We start from the raw sequence: 20372 nt of genomic DNA on the forward strand, positions 1-20372 counted from the left end.
TAAAGACATCCTTTTTTAAGCTTTTATTATTCTGTTGATAAATGTGTCTTTCCTAGTGAGCTTTTGATATGCTCCTCTGAAAGTTACTATCATAAAATAAAATGGACTTTAGTTAGTTTTGTACTTTAATTTCTGAAAACTATGACTCACAATTACAAGGCTAATTTGGAAACTGGAGCTCCCCACCTGGCTTCTTGGAAAAACATTTTCGTGTCATAGGAGCTACTTACTTAGAGAATTGTGTGAAAGTAGTTTGGCCTCTTCTGATAAATCATTGTGAAGCAGTTATTTATGTTTTGAAATGCACTTACCATGGATGTTTTGGGGAAGCTGAGTTAGGGGGAAAAAAAAAGGAATCTTCAGAGTAAGGAGGGTAAACTTGCATGGAAATGGTTAAGGAGGATTTATTTATGGGAATAAATCTCCTCCTGGAAACATTTTGCCCAATAATGACAATGTGTACTTTATACTGCTAACTTGGTGTATATATATATTTTTTTTTTTCAAGTTAAAGGCATCATTTTCTGAATGCCAGTGGGTGAATTTATAATATTGCTAAGAAAATGACTCTGTGTTTACTTGCTAGCTATTAAAAGCCATCCTGGACTTATATTTTCTACATTGCCAGTAAAGCAAATGAAGTTATGTGAAAGGGCTACACTTGCAACAGGTGTAAATTCTCTTAGGTCTGTTGGCTTTGGTTGCCATGTGACATTTTACAGACACTGAGGGTCCGGCCAAGGGAAAAAAGGCAGTGTTATCTTTTAAAAGATAGCTTTGATCTTGTTGTGTTTTACACAGATTATCTTGAGGTGATTTGTAAAGCACTTTGGGATAAAGAACATTATGGAGTGTTCATTTTCTGAAGGGAAAAAACGTGTGTGATCAACCCTTTTGGGAATATTGAAGTGTGATTTAACAGTGCAAGGTGTTAAATACAATTTTATTGTTACCAGGTTTTTGCTGTCTTGTTTTCAACTGTCTAGTCCAGTCTCAGAAATATGAAAAACATGAAAAGTGGTATTTTTTACAGTTAAAATTTATGTGCATATTTGCCAAGAGAATCACAGCATGCAATTTAAAAGTCACTGAATATTTGAATCTAAGTTTAAGGGTTGTAGTATTTATTATGAAGCCTTCAGAAAGTGCTGCTTTGGATTGTCTGATGCTGTTCAAATAGTCAGGACACCTCTATAAAAATCGAAGCTTAAGAAAATGGAGGCACCTCTAGAGTTGTGTATATATGTTAATGGATACACAGGTATGTATAGTTCAAATAAAAAATTTGACAGACAATTGTTGTTTGAGCACAAAGTGCATTAACCTGCTCTGGCAGGAGTTAAAGGTCAATTTTTCTGAATCCAAACTAGAGTTCTGTGAGACTCCCAGTTCAGAATTATTTATGGAGGTACCTCCCCTTTTGGCTGTTGTAAAGGTGTACTTTAAAATTCAAATCATTACTGTTAGGCTACACAGGGGAATCTGAGCCTCTTGCAGTAGTTTAAAGGAAACATCAGGTGGAGTGGAAGCAGTTAATTATTCAAGGTAGATGTGCTGCTTGCAGAGTTTGTTGTGTTTCTAAATAACTGAACACTTTGCTGTAGATTTTATCCCTTATTTACTCTACAAGTGATGAGTTGGCTTAGTGGGGAGCAACATAATGTTTATAATATTTATGTTGTTTTTAAAGAAGGAAAGCTAAATTATTTAACATTTTGTACTGAAAACCACATAGATATTTCTGTGGGTGAGATGTACATTAAATAAATTATCCTGTCAGTGATGTGACATGAAAGTTTGAAAAATAGAGTTTGTGGGGCTTTTTGTTTAAATATCGTGTTATAAACTTGTATTTTCTCTTAATACAATAATTTCCTATGCCCTTTGAAAAATACGAAGTCAGAGTGAACAGTGAAAATTTATGTTAAATCTAACTTCTGCACCTAAATGAAATACCAGTGAAGCCTGAAGGCCAAATTCTCATAGTCCTGATGCCCATAAACAAATCATTAGCCAGAAAAAAACTGTGTCCCTGGGTTTGATGAGTCAACTATATTAGGGGCACACTCCAAAACCTTTTACTGGAGAAACTTGACACTGAACCAATTTCATATAGTTATGTAAATGAATGCAGAAATGTTTCTGGAGGATGAAACCCAAACCCAAGCTACAGCTGGGAGGAGATGAAGTGCTTCAGTTTGATGGTGAGACATCTGATTTTTAGTGTGCAGGAGCAGCCAGGCACCTTTAGATGGGTGAGTTGGAGCTGTAAGAGGGAGTAATGGGCTTAGAATTTGTATGTTCTTCTATTCTGTGGATGTGCCTGTGACCCTCAGCTGCTAGAACCTTCTGGAGGTGAATGCTGAGGTAGGAGAGCACTGTAGCAGGAGAATTCAGATGATCACCCTTTCCTAAAAACTCCAGCAAGCAAATAGCAGCAATTCCTCTGTATGTTGCTGGGCAGTGGTTGAGGTATTATTATTTAGTAATATTAGTTTAGTATTATTTTACTTGCATATTTCAGATATAGTTGTTTCGATACACTGGTTTCATATGGAATACTAAGGGAAAAGGAAAGAGGTTTACACAGCCTTTATCTGTATACTGAGTATTTTTATTTATTCCTAAGCATGTTCTTGCTTAGGAATAAATCAAACTAGTGTCTTCAGTTCAGCAGTGTCAAAAATTAAATTGGTTGTATTAAAAATACCTCACTGAAGCACCTTCAGTTCATTTTTTTACTACTTTGATTGTAACATCCATGTGTAAATTCTATGTATATCCTGAAGCCAGGTAGCTTTAGTATGTGGCTGCTAGCTAAGAATTATCCAGGTTATAAAAAATAATCCATAGGAGCCAGAGTTGAATTAAAAAAGAAAACAAACAGTGACCCAAAACAAAACCCCCCAGCAGGTTTTAAAAGACCATTGCCCTTTTTCCAAATGAGTTCTTGTACTGAAAATGGAATTAATTCATCTTATCAAACACTAGTTTGTAAAATAAATTACTCTCCTGCCAATTACTTTTTTTTTCTTGAAACTCTAGCTTCCATCTTACCCATCCTTAAATGAAAAAAGTATTAAAAAAAGAGAACTTTGAAGTTGTAGGACAGGGTTTTCATGTGTTTTGTGCATCCCAAGGAACACAGTTGTTTGTGAGAATGAACCTGTCTTTGGAGATGGATCTAAAGAAATGGAATGGGAAATCAAGTGCTTTTAAAGTTTTCTTTAGGCTTTGGTTTTTTAAAATTGTTTCTTAACAGAGACATGAAATTAGCCTGCTGGATTTCTTTCCCTCTGAGTTTCTGTGCTTTTTTTTACTGGAGGGATTTCAGGTGAGAGGTAACAGCACAAAAGCTGAGGAGGTGGGATGTATCCAAGAAGGGTCTCTTGGAGCACAGGCTAAAGGGGAGAGTCCTGGCCTTTCTATTCTGAACTGAGAGGAGTCAAGTTCAGAACAGGGAAAAGAAGTTTTGAAGAACTGAAGTTTAGTCCCCACTCACTCTGTTGTCACCAGAAGTTGTTGTTGTTGTTGTGGGACAGGAGTGCAAATGAAACTCTCTTCAGTCTCCCTCAGAGCTTCTGACTCCAGACTCCCCCTTCATTAAATTTTAGAAGTATATTTTAAGTGGCTGGAAGCAATCCCAACCTGGAACTACTTGAATTGACTGACACTTAGTTGAAATAGTTGGGGAAAGTTTCTATTTTGGTGTCAGGGCAGGGAAGATGGTAGAAGCACAGGCAGGTCAGCTGACAGCTTGTTGCATTCTTTGGCTCATTGGCTGGAAATGCACAGAAATGAAGGTTTCTGTTGAAGGTATCCAAATGCCACACTTGGAAACACAGGTGAGCTGAATTTCCATAGGAAATGCAGATTCCTTCCATGTTAACCAAGCATTAAGTACAGTGGATATATTCAGTGCCTTTGATTGCAGAAGATTGAGTCCTTAATCTGTAATCTTCTGGGATTCCCATTTTGAGGCTGTGCTCCATGTATGTGCCAGTAATTTCACTGCCTGTGGTCTGGGTAGACCTTACCCTGCAAGGTTTTCATTTCTCCAGAATTAAAGCCTTGATATGAGGAATGTGACAAGAAAAAAATCTCTCTTGTAAGCTGTGGCTGGGTTTGGGTTATGTGGCTGCAGCTTTTGCCCACTTTGTACCCAAATAATAATAAAATGTGTTGTGGGTACTAATGAGTGTTTTGATTAGTAACTACCTGACTCTGCTGGAGTTAAGGGTTTTAATACTAAACATTTTAGAAGTTTAGTCCTTTGTTTAATCAGAAGTTAAGGGCATGTTGCAGGATGAAATGTTATGATTTGTGTTAAGCTGGTAAACCCCATTTTTATAATTGGTTCTTCCAACTTTGAGGAAAAAGAAAACATCTAATAATGGAATTATGGGTGATTTTGTTAGCCTGAGTTGCACCTGAGAAAGAAAGTCCTTGTTCAGTGAGGCTTAACTTCTCTCATGACATTTTCAAATAGTCACATCTGTCAGGTGTTTTTATGCCAGTAGTGAATAACAGCTCTGGGATACCTATTTGATCTCACATCAAAATAAAAGAAATTAATGGGTAAGCAGCAATGCAGTTTGAAATGCTGTCAGCCAATCTGTGAGTCACCCACAGTTGAATTTTTGTAATAAAAGACAGTGCATGGTATAATAATGTCTAATAACCATAATATTTTGCATTTCAATAGCACCTTTCATCCAAAAATCTCAAAGTGCTTTACAAACATAAACTCCCAATAAACTCAGTAATGCTCTGTGGGGTGGGGGTAAGTATTACCTCAGTTAAGGTTGGGAAAGTGAAGGATACAAAAGCTGGGGGAAAGTGGAGCAGGGGTTACCTCGCTCCCTTGTTGTAGCTGTTAGGCCATGACTTGGTGTAATAACAGTTTATCAAAAAAAGCTCATCCATTTGATAGCTAAGAAAAGTAAATATATGGGGGTAACATTAGAAGCCTCTTGTTCTGAGAATGACTCAGGAGTGTGGGGGTTGTTCCTGCACTAAACCCAGTTTTACCTGGAGTTACCTTTGGTCTCCAAGTGTGGATTTGCCTTGGTTGTCAAATAAAAAGTCATTCAGGGTACTGAGAAGGGCCTTTGCATTTCATTTTGTCCAAAATGGACATTGTATCTTCACAAACCAGATTTATTCTAATCCTAGTACTCGTTTCTCTCACATTATATGGAGCTCAGCTGTAATTTTCAGACGTGGGTGGACATGTGATATCCAGAGTCCAACCAGTGCAATCATGCTCTGCAATTAGGTGCATAATTACACTTTTTCAAACACTTTATTAATGATTTGGGATTTGAACTATGGGTGCAGGAGAAATAAAATAATGAATAGATAAACTGAACAGCATTAAATCCCATATTTAGAACTGAAATTAATTAATTTCATCTTAGTTTGCTTTGGAAATAAATTTAAAAACTTTAATCTCAAACTTTAACTTCTGTACAATAATTTCTTGTAGTTTAAAGCTTCTACTTCAGATTTATAGTTCTTGATAGAGATGACAGTGGTGAGGAACATCTGATGGAGGTGTCACAAGTCACCTTTATCCAGCTCTGCTGGATGTGTTCACCCCTGTGGAGTTACTTGTACTCTGTGTTCTGGGGCACAGACTTTGTGTCTTCTGTGCTTCTCCTCCATGCAGCAGAACTGGCTGTAACTGGTCATCCCTCCCTGAGAAAAATTCATCCCTGATCCCCTGGAATGGTGGTTAAAGTGATCTGATGTGTCATGGGAAGGTGTCTGAAGTCCCGTCAGTGTCCTTACATTTTAGACTCCAGCCAAATTTCTGGCACTGTTTTCTCATTCTTATATTCAGAGTATCACAGTTATGGCCCTGAATGATAAAAAGATGAATCCACCTCATGTTTGGTTTGTAGAATTCAGAGAACACACAGGATGGGTGGAAGGAACAACAAGATTTGAATGTATTTCGTATATCAGCTGCAGTAGCTGAGATGTGCAGACCACTGTCATTTCCATGCTCTGGGCTATAGTTGCATTTCAGGTCAGGAAATGTTTCTTTAAAATTAGTTTATTGTAAGTTTAAAATTAAATAGACATTGATGTGAGGGTCACAGGACATAAGTATTTGAAGAGTTTACAGATTTCTATATGTGAATTAAAGCCTAGCAACTGTTCATGTATGTAAAACTGCACTGCAATAATAGAAAGTGAATCCAAGACATTTTAGCAAGTAATTCTACATAGCTGTGGCATTTTGCTTCTTGGAGATGATGTTTATTTACCAAAAGCCAGAATATTAGTATTTGAAATATTTGAAATAGTAGGCTGTCACTGTGTTCAAAGCTCATGGAAAATAAGCCCCTTTTTCTTTCCTAGGGTATATTTCCGAAATCGCTGGGTAAAGACTGTTCACCCAGTTGTGCATCAGTACTGTTTGATTTCAAGCACACATTCCACCTTCCAGATGCCACAAAAAGAAGACATTCTTAAGCAACGAGTAGTAGTTGTTACTTTAAATACATCACAGTATCTGTGTCAGCTGGATCTTGAACCAGGTAAGATAATTTCTAGACAAGAAGTGTCCATGCTTGAGAAATATCTTCCTCTTGCTAGTGTTGGTCCCTTACCCAGTTCTTGGAACTGTTAAAAAAGAAAGTAAACAATAATAATCTTAAAATGCTCTTTTGTTTTTTTAATGAATAAATGCTTATTGCAAAACTGTAAACTGCTGGCAGTCTAATTAACCTTTTGCTTGTTCTTTTTTTTTCCCTTCTTTTAAAAGAATAAAAAAAAAAAAAGGCAGTACTATCTATGATCTGGTGTTTCTGAGATCCAAGAGGGAAAATTCTGTTTGAGATTCTAACTTTGAATGTTATGCTCATTAAGGTCATTACTCAGTGGAGCATGTAAGCATAAATAACAGAGAGCTTTTTTCCCTTGTTTTGTGAGTTGTTTAGCTTTGCAAACAACTCCCACACACACAAGCCCTGTCTTTGTTAACATGATACATTTAGGGTTGTTTTCTTAACTGAAATATATTAGATTTATTTTTTGGGGTAGAGGCTGCTCAGGGTTTATTATTTTCTTGATCTCCAAATTGAATCCATCTGTTTTTTGGAGAGCATGGAATTTCTTTACTTAAGTTGTTAGGGTTAGATTTTTATGGCTCTGTTTGTTGCAACAGAGAAAACTAATGTGGAATTTATGGTAAATATTTTGGGGTCTTTAGATAGAAATAGCTGCTTTGTTTGGCAGTGGGCTGTGTACAGTCATGCCATAGCAATGTGTGTGCAGCTGTATGAAATTCATATTTTCCAAAGAAAATTGCTGCATTTTTATGTATGTAATCTGAATTGAATGGTGCACTAAGTGCTCTGATACTTTGTTTTAAACCTTAATATGTCACAGACATCAATGTATAAAACCACTTCTGTACCTATCTTGAGTTTAGATTTCATAATATGTAACTCTACAGTGGTCAAGTTTTTTTTTCAATTGCATGTTCTCCAGTGCATAGATTCCCACCAAGCCTTTGGTCCACTATTATCATAAGATTGAATTTAAATTTTCCTTCAACTTCTGTTCCTTTTTTCCCCCCCAACATTCCTTTAAGCCCATAACCAGCAAAGTGCTCAGGTATGTGTGCAATTTTAATGGGAAATACAGTATATAAAATAGTTACTAGGACTCAAGTACATGAGGAATCCCTTGTCATTGTCACTCTCCAAAGCTCTTCAAGTCTCATGGTGATGAAATGACTTTCAGATTTGAGAAACCTCTTGAGGGATGATCTGCCAAGAGATATTTCCTCTTGGTGTAAGGTGGGCTCAGATAAAATACATGTTTAATTTCATGTGTATCACAAGAAAGAGGCAGACCTGGGGGCTCCTCTAATGTCACTGGAAATCAGGTGACCACTGTTGGTCACTTGATGGGTTTGAAAATTGTGTGGTTTGCAGTAGTTGCTAGAATTTAATTTGTGTAAGCCATACTTTATTTAATTCTAGTTTTGGTTACTATCAGAATACAGAAAGTTAAGTCCAAGTTCTTATTTTGTTACCAATATTCATTTTATCATATTTCAAGTTTCATTTATTTGCTGATATCTCTGTTTTACAGGGTTTTTTACACACATTCTGTTAGATGAAGCTGCTCAAGCTATGGAGTGTGAAACGATTATGCCTCTAGCATTAGCTAATAAAAACACAAGAATTGTCTTGGCTGGAGACCATATGCAGGTAAGAGCTGTGCCATTTTGGAGTATGAAGTGCATGTGTATAATGTTTGTATTTATCTGTTTAAGTTATTTATCTGCACCAAATAATATAATATGTGGGGAGGCCAAGGAGAACTCCAGGGATGGTATTTCAGTAAGGTATGAGGATATTTATTGTAGTCAGGAGTTAATGACTGGTATTCCCTGTTGAATTTTTAAACAGTTCACGAATATGGAGAATTAGGATTGAAAGAATGTTAAATTTTTATTAGAAGCATCTAATATGGTGAAGATTTGAACAAGTGAGAAATGGGAAACTGAAACTAGCCAGTGCTTTTATGTTTCTGCAAAGTGCCTGGGAGCTGCTTGGTTTGGAGAGTTTAAAACACTGATTATGCTTGTCATTTTGCAGCCTGTAGGCATGAGAAAGCATGCTTGGAAAAGTCAGTTTTACTTGCTTTATTGATTTAGGCCAGATTTATTTGTATTTATAGATTTGCCTTTAATTCTCTTTGCATATCACAGTCGCAGTAGAGTGCATGTTTGCTTTGGTACAGCAACAAACTCAGAATGGTGTTGCCACCTACGATTTAATACTACTGGATAATTTCAATGATATTAGTAATGCCAGGGACTGGGGTAGTGCTTTTTAAATACTGATCTCAAAATGCTTTTCAAGAGCTTGGAATTCTTACTTCAGGCTTGATCTCATCAGCCCAGCTGGGTGGATGAAGTCTCCCCTGGGCCTGTGTGTCTCAGGCTGCTCTACAGCTCAGGGTCGTATAGAAGATACTCTGTCAGGTCTCCAGTATTTAAATTTCAAAAGCTGATATTTAGCTGAGGTGAAACTCAGAATCTGAATCATACGAATTCAGAATGACAAAAGTGATTGGCTTTATTTCTGCACTTGTTAATTGTGTCTTTAAAATCTCATTTTCATCAATTTTCGTTCTATTTTTCCTTCTGTAATAGATAGTGGTTTTACTGTTAAACAAGCTGAGTAGGAGTTTAGTGTAGCAGTAAATAGGTCACCAGGTTTTTGTTCTTTCAACAACACTTCTATTTAACTTTTTAAATGGTACTAAAGTTTCTTTATATTCTGATTTGTACTATCTGTGGTAATAACTTAATTGTAAAAGTGGTTGTCAGAATAATGGTGTAAAGTCATTCTAAACACAGTTTGGAGTGTTCGACTTAGAAGGGCTCTTTGCATAGTTATTGAGTATTTTATTGCTCCTTTAAGACCATGCTGGTCTTTTGTTACTTTTCTGGTAGGAAGGAGCATTTCTGTGGAATAGCCATGGTCTGTGTCTTCCAACTCAGAATGGATGTCCAGTAAAAGGGAGGTTTCATTTTTGGTTTGATGCAAAAACAATGCAAATACATATGTTGGGAGCATGAAATTCCGAGTCCACCCGTTTAGTTACATTTTCTTTGTGTGTGTGTGTCTATTACAGCTCAGTCCTTTTGTCTACAGTGAATTTGCCAGGGAGAGAAACCTTCATGTTTCCTTGCTCGACCGGCTCTACGAGCACTACCCTGCAGAATTCCCGTGCAGGATCCTGCTGTGTGAGAACTATCGCTCCCATGAAGCAATCATCAAGTAGGTGTGAACTTTTTCACTGTATCATGTGCTTCTTCTGACTGCTGCCAGTGAACAAAAGAGCCAAGCACAGCTGAAGTGTTTTTGTCATGGAATCTTACTTGTTTCAAAGTTAACTAGTAATTCTGTGTTGTAATTTGGTCTTGGAGAGCAGCTGCCAGGGTTGTGGGACATAGCCCTCATCCAGGTAGGGATGCTTTGTCTGCTTGCACACTAAACCAAAGAAGAGCCAACTTTTCCTTTTAAATCAGCCAGCAGTCTGTTATAAGGCTTTGTGCTTCTTTGAACCATTTCAGAATTTTAGATTTACTGGGTTGAATTATCTTGGAGTGGTAAGCTGTGGGCAATGCAAGGAACATATGGATATGCAACTGTGAATGGAAAAAATAGGTCAAACTTTGAACATGTTTCTTTACTGTTGACATCTTTTATTACTTCTTTCAAGACACATTAATCAGTGGGTATGCATTTTTATGCTATGATAAACTAATGGCTGACAGTGTAATAAGCTCATCCATGAGCTGTGCTGGAAAGAATAAGTGCAATCATGGGGAAAAATGCTAAAGTTTAAATCCTGGCTCAAATATGTACTGAGGAATATTATGTTGGTATCCAGTCATACTAATTAGGTTATCACTGTGTTCAAAGCAAAAGCAGAAATATTTAAGTGCTCTGGGGAATCAAAAGTGAGAGTGTAAAATATTTTTTTACGTAGCTTGATCTGTCTTCATTTTGTGGACTTTGTAATTATAGGCTGAGTGCTGCTAGTTGTCTAAGCCATTTTTTGAGTTTCTGACTTTGAAATGAGGGAACATCTGTAAAGGAAGGGATCATTTCAGCTTTTCTTTAGAGATCACTTCCATGTCATTTGCCTCAGAAAGATCATCAAAATTCATTTCAGCAGCTGGATTCAGACAGGGAGTTCCAAGAAAAATCCACTGTGTGTAACACCAAGGTGAGGATGCAGAAACACCACTGGTTCTGTTTGGCTCTCTGGCGAAAGTCCAGTGCACCCAATTCCACTGGGAAGTGTTGCTGTGTGAGGTGAAACTAGCTGAACACTCTCATGGTGGTCCCTTTAGGAGATATCTCAAGTCTCCTTTTTTGTTTAATGTGGAATTTCTCCTAGCAAATGGGGCCTTGACACTTAGGACAGACGTGTAGGAAGATGAAGGGCTCATTAATCATCTCTACCTCACTGAAGCAGAGACACCATGAGAAATTGAAGAAGGAGCGAGCCATTAGTTCAGCCTGCCTTTGGAGCTGTAATTGGAAAAAAACCTGCCCATCCAGAAAAGTTTTGTTGTTTAATCAGATCTCGTTACTAAAAGTTAATTTGCAGAAGAGATGATTAGTTTTGCCCTCTGGCTGCTTTGGAGTGACTGCTGCAACCCAGCCCAGAGAGGAACCCAATGTTCTTCAGGGTTGTCCAGGGTAATCCAGTTCAGCTCAGGGGTGGGCTGCAGTGCTTTGATGGTGATTTGGTAGCAGACAGGTTTCTGTGGCTTTTCCATGAGCAGCTGATTCCATCTTAAGCTGCAGCAGCTGGAAGCCTGGAAGAACTCAATGGAGCACCAGCTGTACAGTGTCCTGCTTTGGTTGTCTTCGTGTCAGGCTTAGTACTCATGCAGTACTCAGGTTACTGCAGCCTCTGAGTGATATCCAAAGAACATTAAGATTGGAGGCTGAGCATTGAAAGGGAGATGATACCAAAGTTCACTAATCACTGGAAACCAGTTGTGTTAATTTAGCTGCACTGTGCAATAGCATACAGCTTTTACAACACACTGCTGTCTCTCCTTGCTGCCTTTTTGTCTTACTCCATTCAGTTTGCCTTTTTCCCTCCTACTTTTCACCATGAAGCAGTTCTTGCCTCATTTCTTTTTCAGTCAGTCAGCTGCTGGAATGGCTGCTGCCAGCAGAGGAACTCAATTCTGGTTGTGTTTCTGGTCTCTAGCAACATAGATCAGCCTGGAGTAGAAGTCACAGAAGAAAAGCTTGGTTGACAGCTGAACGCTTGGCCTGCATCGGGCTCAGTGCACATGAAATCTGTAGTAAATTTATCTTCCAAGTTCAATAACTCTTAACTGGCTTGAGCAAGCTCATTGTCCAGCCTGGGGAGTAACCAGTGCCAGACAGCAAGTGTTCTTTTTACCCAGTTTCCAGCCATCAGAACTTCAGAGTGAAACATCAGTGCGAATGTTCATGACTTTGTCAAGCTTTAGATGAGAAGAAAAAACAGCCTTTGTAGAAAAAGTGTTGGAGAAGCATATTTTTAGTGCCTTATGCTGTGTCTGTAGTAGGGAAATATCAGTTCAGAGAAATCATTTGAAGATGCTGAATAGTAATCAGTGGTTCTGTTTTCCTTATGAAGTATTTTGTAGTTGCATATTTCATCAGGGAGATTTGCATATTTTATCAGCCAGCTTATGTGTAGACTCCACATTTTACCCTGTTTTGCCTCGTTACAGTTACACATCTGAACTTTTCTATGAAGGCAAATTGATGGCAAGTGGAAAGCAGCCTGCACACAAAGATTTCTACCCTTTGACTTTCTTCACAGCACGTGGAGAAGATGTGCAAGAAAAAAATAGTACAGCTTTTTACAATAATGCAGAGGTAACTCTTCTTTGCTTTTACTGTTGATTGTTTCCTTAAAGCTCCACTCCCCCAAATTTACTGGTTTATCCTCAGTGTGGGTGGAAGACATACATTGTCCTCTAATAGGAGAGGGGAACATGGAGTTTGCTAAACATGATGTAATGAAAATTGCAATTGTAGTAAACATTTCCACTAATTTACCTTCTTTTTTTCTCTGTAAATTATAAACCGCATCTCATTCTCCCAGGCTCATTCTTCAGGATGTCTTTCCTGATAATTTATGTGACATTCTGATAGATGTATCTTAGCAACTGAGAGTAACTGCAGTTTGAAGTAAAACTTAGATTTCTTTGACTGTTGTAGAAATGTTCCCACTCAGATAAGAGTCCTCTGGAGTAACATTTCACATTTCCTTTAATATGTTTAGGATCAGTGTCTAGCTGATAATGTGCAGATGAGATTCTTTTAGGTGAAAACTTATTCTCAATCTGTTTGTTTCACATAGGTTTATTGGTAGTCTTCAAAAATTACTTTCTGTCTCATTCCTTCGCTTGTGTTTAAAAGAACCAAACAACCCAAGCCCACAAAAACAAACCCATGCAGCAGCACCCACCTCCCACCTTCTGACTTGATAACGCTTTTCATAGTGGAACATGCCTTTTTCCAGTCTCCTCCAGTTATGGGAGGGAAGAGAATCTAAGAAATAGCAGTAATTTTCATAGGCTTAGGAGGAATTTCTGGTTAGTGCTTGCTTCCCCTTGTTGATCATGGTGGGGTTCATCTGCTGCACAATTTGAAAGCTGTTTGTTGTTGTTGTGCTGTACCTGTTGAACACCCCTTGCTGTGTTAAAGTATCTTCTTAAATAAGAAACTCCAGTGACTTCTGGACACCTGACTGATTTCATTAATCTATTTGGACTGCTTTGCCATTTAAAAAAAGTTGTAAAAGACCTAAAAATATCTTCAGTGGCCAAGTAACTGTCTGAAAACTGTGAGTCATTAATGGCCACAGGCAGAAATGAAGGACAGCGGCTCCTTAAACACCAGCAGGAAAAACTGAAATTAAATGGTGGGTGAGATTTTTTTCTGTTTGACCCTTAATGAATGTTTGCATTGGGGCATCTTGTGGTTCATTGATACATTTATTAAAAATTATTCTGGGAAATACACTTTCCCTTGTAGGTCTTAATTTGAAAATTTCCATATGTGGTATTAATTTTAAATACATACCCAGAAGCTATATACTTTCAGAGAGTCTTGCCAAAATACCTACAAAAGATCATTATTTTCATGCTATGGTTTTTATAGATATCAAAGTTTATTCTAATATCCTTTGTCAGTAGAGCTGGCTTATAAATGCAAGAATTGATGTCACAGAGACATTCAGGACTTGCTTAAAAACAGTCCCGTATTTTCACTGTCCTCTGAAATTGCCAGAAATAAACTATTTGTGACTTTTTAAGGATCAACAATTTGTTTTTCTTTAAGAGGCTGAGCTTGCATTTGTGATGCTCTAGGAAAACAACATCATGAATTACCATGCTTTAAACAGCTGGAGAAATACTTAGTGAATGTAAATTAAAGAAAAAATAAGGAATCACAAACCTTCTATAAAGTTACTCAGAAATGCCTTCTGCAGTGCAGTATCTGGAGTGTTGAACTGCTGTGGCAGGAGGTTACTTGGTGGCTGTCTCCTCACTGGAGGGGATGTTCAGGTTTTATTGCACACTGGTCTTTTCAGGCAATACATTCCATAATATTTCACAGAGAGGAGCTAGCAGTTGATGAATAATCTGAAACTGCCAATGGCATCCTTTGGAATGGGAGATGATTGTGCTCTTGTATAAGGACTCTGTGTCTAGAGTTCCCAGACTCTAAGCTGACATATATCAAATCCAGAATAAAAATTAGATTTTATCTAATTAGGCAGTGTATGTACTTAGAGATATAAGTTGAGGTATGGTAAGAAAGGTCCTAGTGCACTTGACATTTTTGTAAGAACCTAAAAATGAAAATTAAGGTTATTAATGTAATCCTGAAGTTTGTCATTTTAACTGTGGCTTTTGTGAGAAAACTTAAGTTCAAGACAAAAAAGGGTGCTGTATAGTGAATACATTGTTTTAATCCGGGATGCTTGAGTATCACTGCAGGATGCATTAGTATCATTGCTCCTGCAACGCAGTGCAGTGTAACAGTTTCAAAGCCTTAAAGCTCAAATGTTTGCATAACTTTTAAGAATCCTGCTTTTCCCCCCCCCGGAGGTGTTTGAAGTGGTGGAGCGGGTGGAGGAGCTGAGGAGGAAGTGGCCCGTGGCCTGGGGCAAGCTGGACGATGGCAGCATCGGGGTGGTGACCCCCTACGCTGACCAGGTGTTCCGCATCCGCGCCGAGCTGCGCAAGAAGCGCCTGTCCGACGTCAGCGTGGAGAGGGTGCTCAACGTGCAGGGTGAGCAGCTGGGCTGGCCCCACAGCTGGGCTGGCCGAGGGGAAATGGGTCTGCTGCACTGATAACTTGATAAAATTACCCCGTGATTTACTGAAATTACCCTGAAGCCACGGCGGCTAAAGGAGGGATGTGCTACGGATGTTGCTCCAACGTTGACTATAAACTCGTGGATATGTGATTTATCTTTTCTAGTAAAGATAGCTATATGTTTTCTCAGAATTAAGTTCAGTCTTACTCAAAAAAAGAAATTGAGTGAAAATCGTGGAAGCTGGTAGTTTTTAAACACAATTTTAACTTTTTAAACAAACTGATAGGCTTTAAAGTTCCAAATACAAAAGTAAAAGAACTTTAGCCTCAAAATGTTTTACTGCTTTCTTTTCCATCTGTGGAATAAGCTGCTAGGAGTCTAAAAATTTAGGTGTTTCTTCCTGAAATCACATTGATAGCAAGGATTTTGTGTAGGCATAGCCTGTTGCTAGGTTGCAGTTCTAGTCAGTAATAAACAAAGGCAGATGATAAAGTAACTGAGTGACAGTGAGTAGTTTGCTCTGTTTTTTCATGGTGGATATTCATGTATTTGAGAAATTTAAAAATATGAATCAAGAATATCCAGAATTTATTTTTAAGTTAGAATAAATAAATAAATTCAGGATTTGTTATTGACTGATAGGCAGTGCTGTAAAGACAATTAACATTTTGGAAAGTTCAAGAGTGATTGATATCAAGGTGAAAAAGTTTTTTAAAGAGGAATTATTCTTGTAATGTAATGTGCTATTTATAGTGCATCTTTTAAAATTTTTAAATCTTATTATTCTTGCATAAAACTCTTCATGTGAAGGGTAGCTATGAGTTCAGAACATGTAGGTGTGAAATCTGGCTGTCAAGGGCACTGGTCTGGCTGTGGCATGAGCAGAAATAGCAACAATTATCTCAGAGATGTTTTTTTGTTTCATTTTAGGAAAACAGTTCAGAGTTTTGTTCCTCAGCACAGTACGAACACGGCACACGTGCAAACATAAGCAAACTCCAATTAAAAGGAAAGAGCAGTTACTGGAGGATTCAACAGAAGACTTGGATTATGGTTTTCTGTCTAATTACAAACTTCTCAACACTGCCATTACAAGAGCACAGTCCTTGGTAGCTGTGGTGGGAGATCCTATTGCTTTATGTTCCATTGGAAGATGCAGGTATTTTCTCTATGTTCCTTGGTTAATCAGGCCTAAGGGTATTGGAAAATGTGTTTATCTGTGCCTGGTGGATTTAGGAAAGTGATAGTTGTCATCATCTATAACAGGGAAAAATGTGAGATACCTACACCTGGCCGTTGATAATCTGACTTTTCATGTATTTATAGTTGCTCAGATTTTCACTTAACAATTGAAGATGCTACATTTTACTTTCTAGTAGGGTTTTTTGTATACCCATTACAATTCTATAGACAAATAGAGGTAATGCGTAATTTGGAGATAAACTTGTGATGTAACATATTTAAATATTATGGCAGTCATAGGATGGTAAAAGACTTGAAAAAGATTATTTGTGTTTTGATAGGTCTTCATGACACTAGGAAAAAACTTGTTAAGATTTGAGTGAATTTACATTTTTTAGACCTAAATGAAGAAATGTGAAAAATGCTGAGATATGTAAACACTTACGTTAAAGGTTCCAAGTTCTTGTTCTTCAAAGGGTTTTTTTTTTTTTTCGATGGAAGAGCTCTCAAATTTTGAGATGATCAGAGATAAACCCTGCAGCTTATTCTCGAAGAGAGGAAACAGTGCACTGACTGCATTATTAAAATAAAGCTAAAAATACGTGCTAGTTGTTATATCTATGTTGTGTTCTACTTTCCTGAGCAATGCTGCTTCTACTGTATTGAAAAGGGATGTGGTTTTCAAAGATTGAGTTGAAAAAGCCAAATGGAACTCAAGCCTTTGTTTACTGTATTTATGAAATATAACCTGAATTTCACCACTTCCCTGCTGGGGCTATGTCAGGAGTGTCTGTACATGAAGGCAGTGATATGCTTCTAACATCTTACTGACAGAAATAATTGTTGTGGGTTTAGTTCACTTTTCTCTTTACCTGGTGGGGTTTTTAGGCAGGGGCTGATTTATGGAATGAGCTGATGAGAAAGAGCCCCTGTGCCTCCCGAATGCTCCTTCAAAATATCTGAAACAGGATGGGTAAAGCTTAATAAAATAAAAATATAGTCTGTCAGTGTGGTAAATAAATTACAGTGCTGGCACTTAAGGATTGAGTTTGCATTTTGAAGACCAGCAGCTGTTTATAGATGTAGAGCTGTTCCAAATTATAAAACTGAAAGATAATTAAGAAACAAGGAGCGCTGAAACTTTATTAAGATGTATCTCGAGCTTTCCCTTTAATACACCATTGTCTTGTTTCACTGAATAATTGAACATTCTCTCTTTGAAAATAGTGCTGGAGGGGCTCAGAGAGGCTGCTGGGAAGATGATTCTTTTTTAGTACAACAGGAGTAGAGAAGTCTGAAAGAAGTGGCATTTCGTTAGGAAAAACAGACCTCAAAAAAGTTTAAAGTGTACTTGAATTTTATAAATATTCTAAAACCTGTCAACATGAGTCAAGACTGTAATGATAGTTGTAGAGAGCTTTGTGAAGCATGCCCAGGGTAATCATTGCATTCCTGTGTGCTCCAGCTGGACTAGACAGGGCTGCTTTGGCAGACACTCCCCTTAAACTCCTGAGCACACTAGGACAGAGACAGCGGGGGCTTATTCTCTGTTCTTAGACCCCAGAACAAGTGTTCCATGTGTAGAGAGACTGCTTGGGGCATTCTCAGCAAAAGTGGATGGATCTCAGTGGATTTGTGGTACTTGGCAGTAGGTTTAGTGACTGAATTGATTAATCAGAGGGAATTCCATCATGAAAGCATTCCGGTGATGCATTTAATTTTGCTTTTTAATTCTCATTTATGACCTTGCATGAGCTATTTGCCTTAGAGCAAAATGCAGAGAAAGGGCCAGCTTGCATCCTGAATTCTAAAAGAGCTTTTCTTGCCTCTATAAAATCGCAACAAAAATGGCCTTTTAGGGAAAACTATTGCAAATTCTTAAAGACATCACTAGCATCACAGCATTTTTGCAAGACAGACATTTGTTCTTTCTCACCAAGTCAGCTACTCAGCAAAATGTGACACTGCTGGTACAATTAATGTGCAGCAGTCTCTCATTTTGCAGGTTTTGGGGGAAGAACAGTGCTTGCTGATAGGCCAGACCTTATTACTGAAGGATGAACAAGCAGGAGTTATAGTCAAACCCACCTTTACTTTTGATATTTTTGAAAGAGACAGCTCAGTCAGGTTTATTTTTTTTTTTCCGAAGTGTCATCTTCAGACCTTACTTAAATATCTTTTAAGCTTCAGTAACTTCACCCAAAATGTTCCTTTGAGGTTAAAAAAAAATCCCAAGTGTAAAATTTTGTATGGATTCTACTGTGGATGTTAACAAAAAAAAATAAAGCCTTTTTTTAAAAATAAAGCAATGGAAAGACATGTCATGAGAAGGTAGAAGACAGGAAGGAATGTTTTTTTTATTACAAGGTTTAAATAACCCCTCCATCCTCCAAAAAGCTGGAAACAGAATTTTCATAGACAAGTCATGCATCATCTGATGGTTGTTTTCCTAGCTCAAAAATACTTCTATATGTTATAGAAAAATCAGACACGCACTAAAATTTATAGTTTTGTTTGTTTTCTGCTGGAGGATCTCAAAGAATGTCTAAAAACTCCCAAAAATGTTAATTTTCCTGTGCCTCTGAAGTGCTTTACAAGAGCGATTTTGAGGGGATATCTCAAAACCCTTTGTATTTGTTTTTTTTTTTTTTTTTTTTTTTTGCTTTGGTATTTGTTACACTGAAGGATCTGCCTAAATTCAGAGAATGTTCTTGACATCTTCTGAGAACATTCTCAGAATCTCTGTCATTCCTGTGACTGTTTGAGCTTTGATAAATGCCTTAAATCCCATGCATTCCAGAATTTTAAGCCTTGAGTTTGCTGGTTTTGATTTTCTAGGAAAAAGTTGGAGCTGTCCATGGCATTAATATTAAATGTGGTACCCAGCCAGTGCTGTGACTTGATGCACATGGACACAGCTGTGTGTCCATCTGGAATGGCTGGGGAGCTTTGCACTGCACTCTGGGGTTCAGCTGCAGGGAGCAGGTTGAGTGAGGGTGGATGGAACACACACACGAAATAAAAGTGTCCCACAGTTACATTAAATCTTCTCATTTTAATAACAGCCATTGAGCCTTCCTCACTGTTTGTAAAAATCATTTCCATAGGAAATTCTGGGAAAGGTTTATTGCTCTGTGCCACGAGAACGAAAGTCTTCATGGCATCACGTTTGAGCAGATCAAAGCTCAGCTGGAAGCTCTGGAGTTAAAGAAAACCTACGTGTTGAACCCTCTGGCCCCCGAGTTCATCCCCCGAGCTCTGCGGCACCAGCACTCGGCCAATGCCACCAAACAGCAGCAGTCACCTCCAAAGGTAAAGGGTTACTGTGCTGGGTCCTGTCAGAAACTGGAAGTGAATGTGGAGAAATAACATGAAAGGTTTATGGAACAAGCTGTTTGTTTTCAAATTGCGTCAGTGCAATCAGATATGAATGCAAATTCCAGAGGGATCCTCAGCATTTTCAAGTGAAAGCTCTAGACCTGTATTATCATAAAGTTTTTGGCAATATAGCTTGGGGTTGCCCAGGCCTGGTTTCCTTACTAAAACACACATTGGCTCACTCACTGTGGCATGTTCATTGGCAGGTTTGCAGTGACCCTGGAGCACTTCAGCCGTGGAAACTCAGGATTTAGATAAGCCAGATTAAACCCTGTGAGCAAGAGCCAGTCCTCGTCCCAGGCTGTGCTCTGACTGTATCCCAAGAAACAGCAGGTTGACACAGACAGTGACAAGGAGTGAAAGAAACCAACAAAACAGTAGCTAAAAGGGATTTGGTTTGGTTTCAAAATCACATTTAAAATTCAAGGACTTAAGTTATGTAATATAATTTCTGATGTAAGTAAAATATGTTGTAAACTGGTTTATTGCATATATTAGCTCAGTGATAATGTCCTTCAGAAGACCAGATTTCATTAGCATCAACAGGGCAGAGATAAAATTACCTGTAAGTGGTAATTTCATCATCATTTTTTATAAAAGCAGGTGAAGAAGTGATGAAAATACATAGCTTCCTTAGGATAATAAAGAACAACACTAAATTTTAGGGCTTTCTTGGGGGGGTGATATGTTAATAATGAATTCTATTTTGATAGTTCTTTGTAGTTTATCTCAAAATCATTTGGGTTGTAATTTAATTAAATTGTGTTTAGAGATGGAACTGAAATGCAGGTTGTCAGTTTTGTGATGAACTCAGTGTACAGGAAGGAAGAACTGCATGTATTTCACATAGCTTTGCATTTTTGTGCCAGGCTGTATCATTGAAATGAAATTTTTGCAACAGTTTTTTAATTCAAAAGGGAAAGCCT

General features: G+C 37.9%; 1 protein-coding gene across 3 annotated transcripts in view; it reads left to right on the top strand.

Annotated features, from left to right (window-relative positions):
- Positions 1-20372, top strand: part of HELZ (helicase with zinc finger) — an 84243-nt gene that overhangs the window by 44866 nt on the left and 19005 nt on the right. For all 3 annotated transcript variants that reach the window (XM_062506110.1, XM_062506108.1, XM_062506109.1), the window contains 7 exons: positions 6370-6548; positions 8113-8231; positions 9667-9812; positions 12284-12431; positions 14675-14858; positions 15817-16045; positions 19176-19380. In XM_062506110.1, the coding sequence (XP_062362094.1) occupies positions 6370-6548; positions 8113-8231; positions 9667-9812; positions 12284-12431; positions 14675-14858; positions 15817-16045; positions 19176-19380 (1210 nt within the window). The remainder of the gene's footprint in view (positions 1-6369; positions 6549-8112; positions 8232-9666; positions 9813-12283; positions 12432-14674; positions 14859-15816; positions 16046-19175; positions 19381-20372) is intronic.

The sequence above is a fragment of the Cinclus cinclus genome, chromosome 20, assembly GCF_963662255.1.
Source record: "Cinclus cinclus chromosome 20, bCinCin1.1, whole genome shotgun sequence".
Classification (NCBI taxonomy): Eukaryota; Metazoa; Chordata; class Aves; order Passeriformes; family Cinclidae; genus Cinclus; species Cinclus cinclus.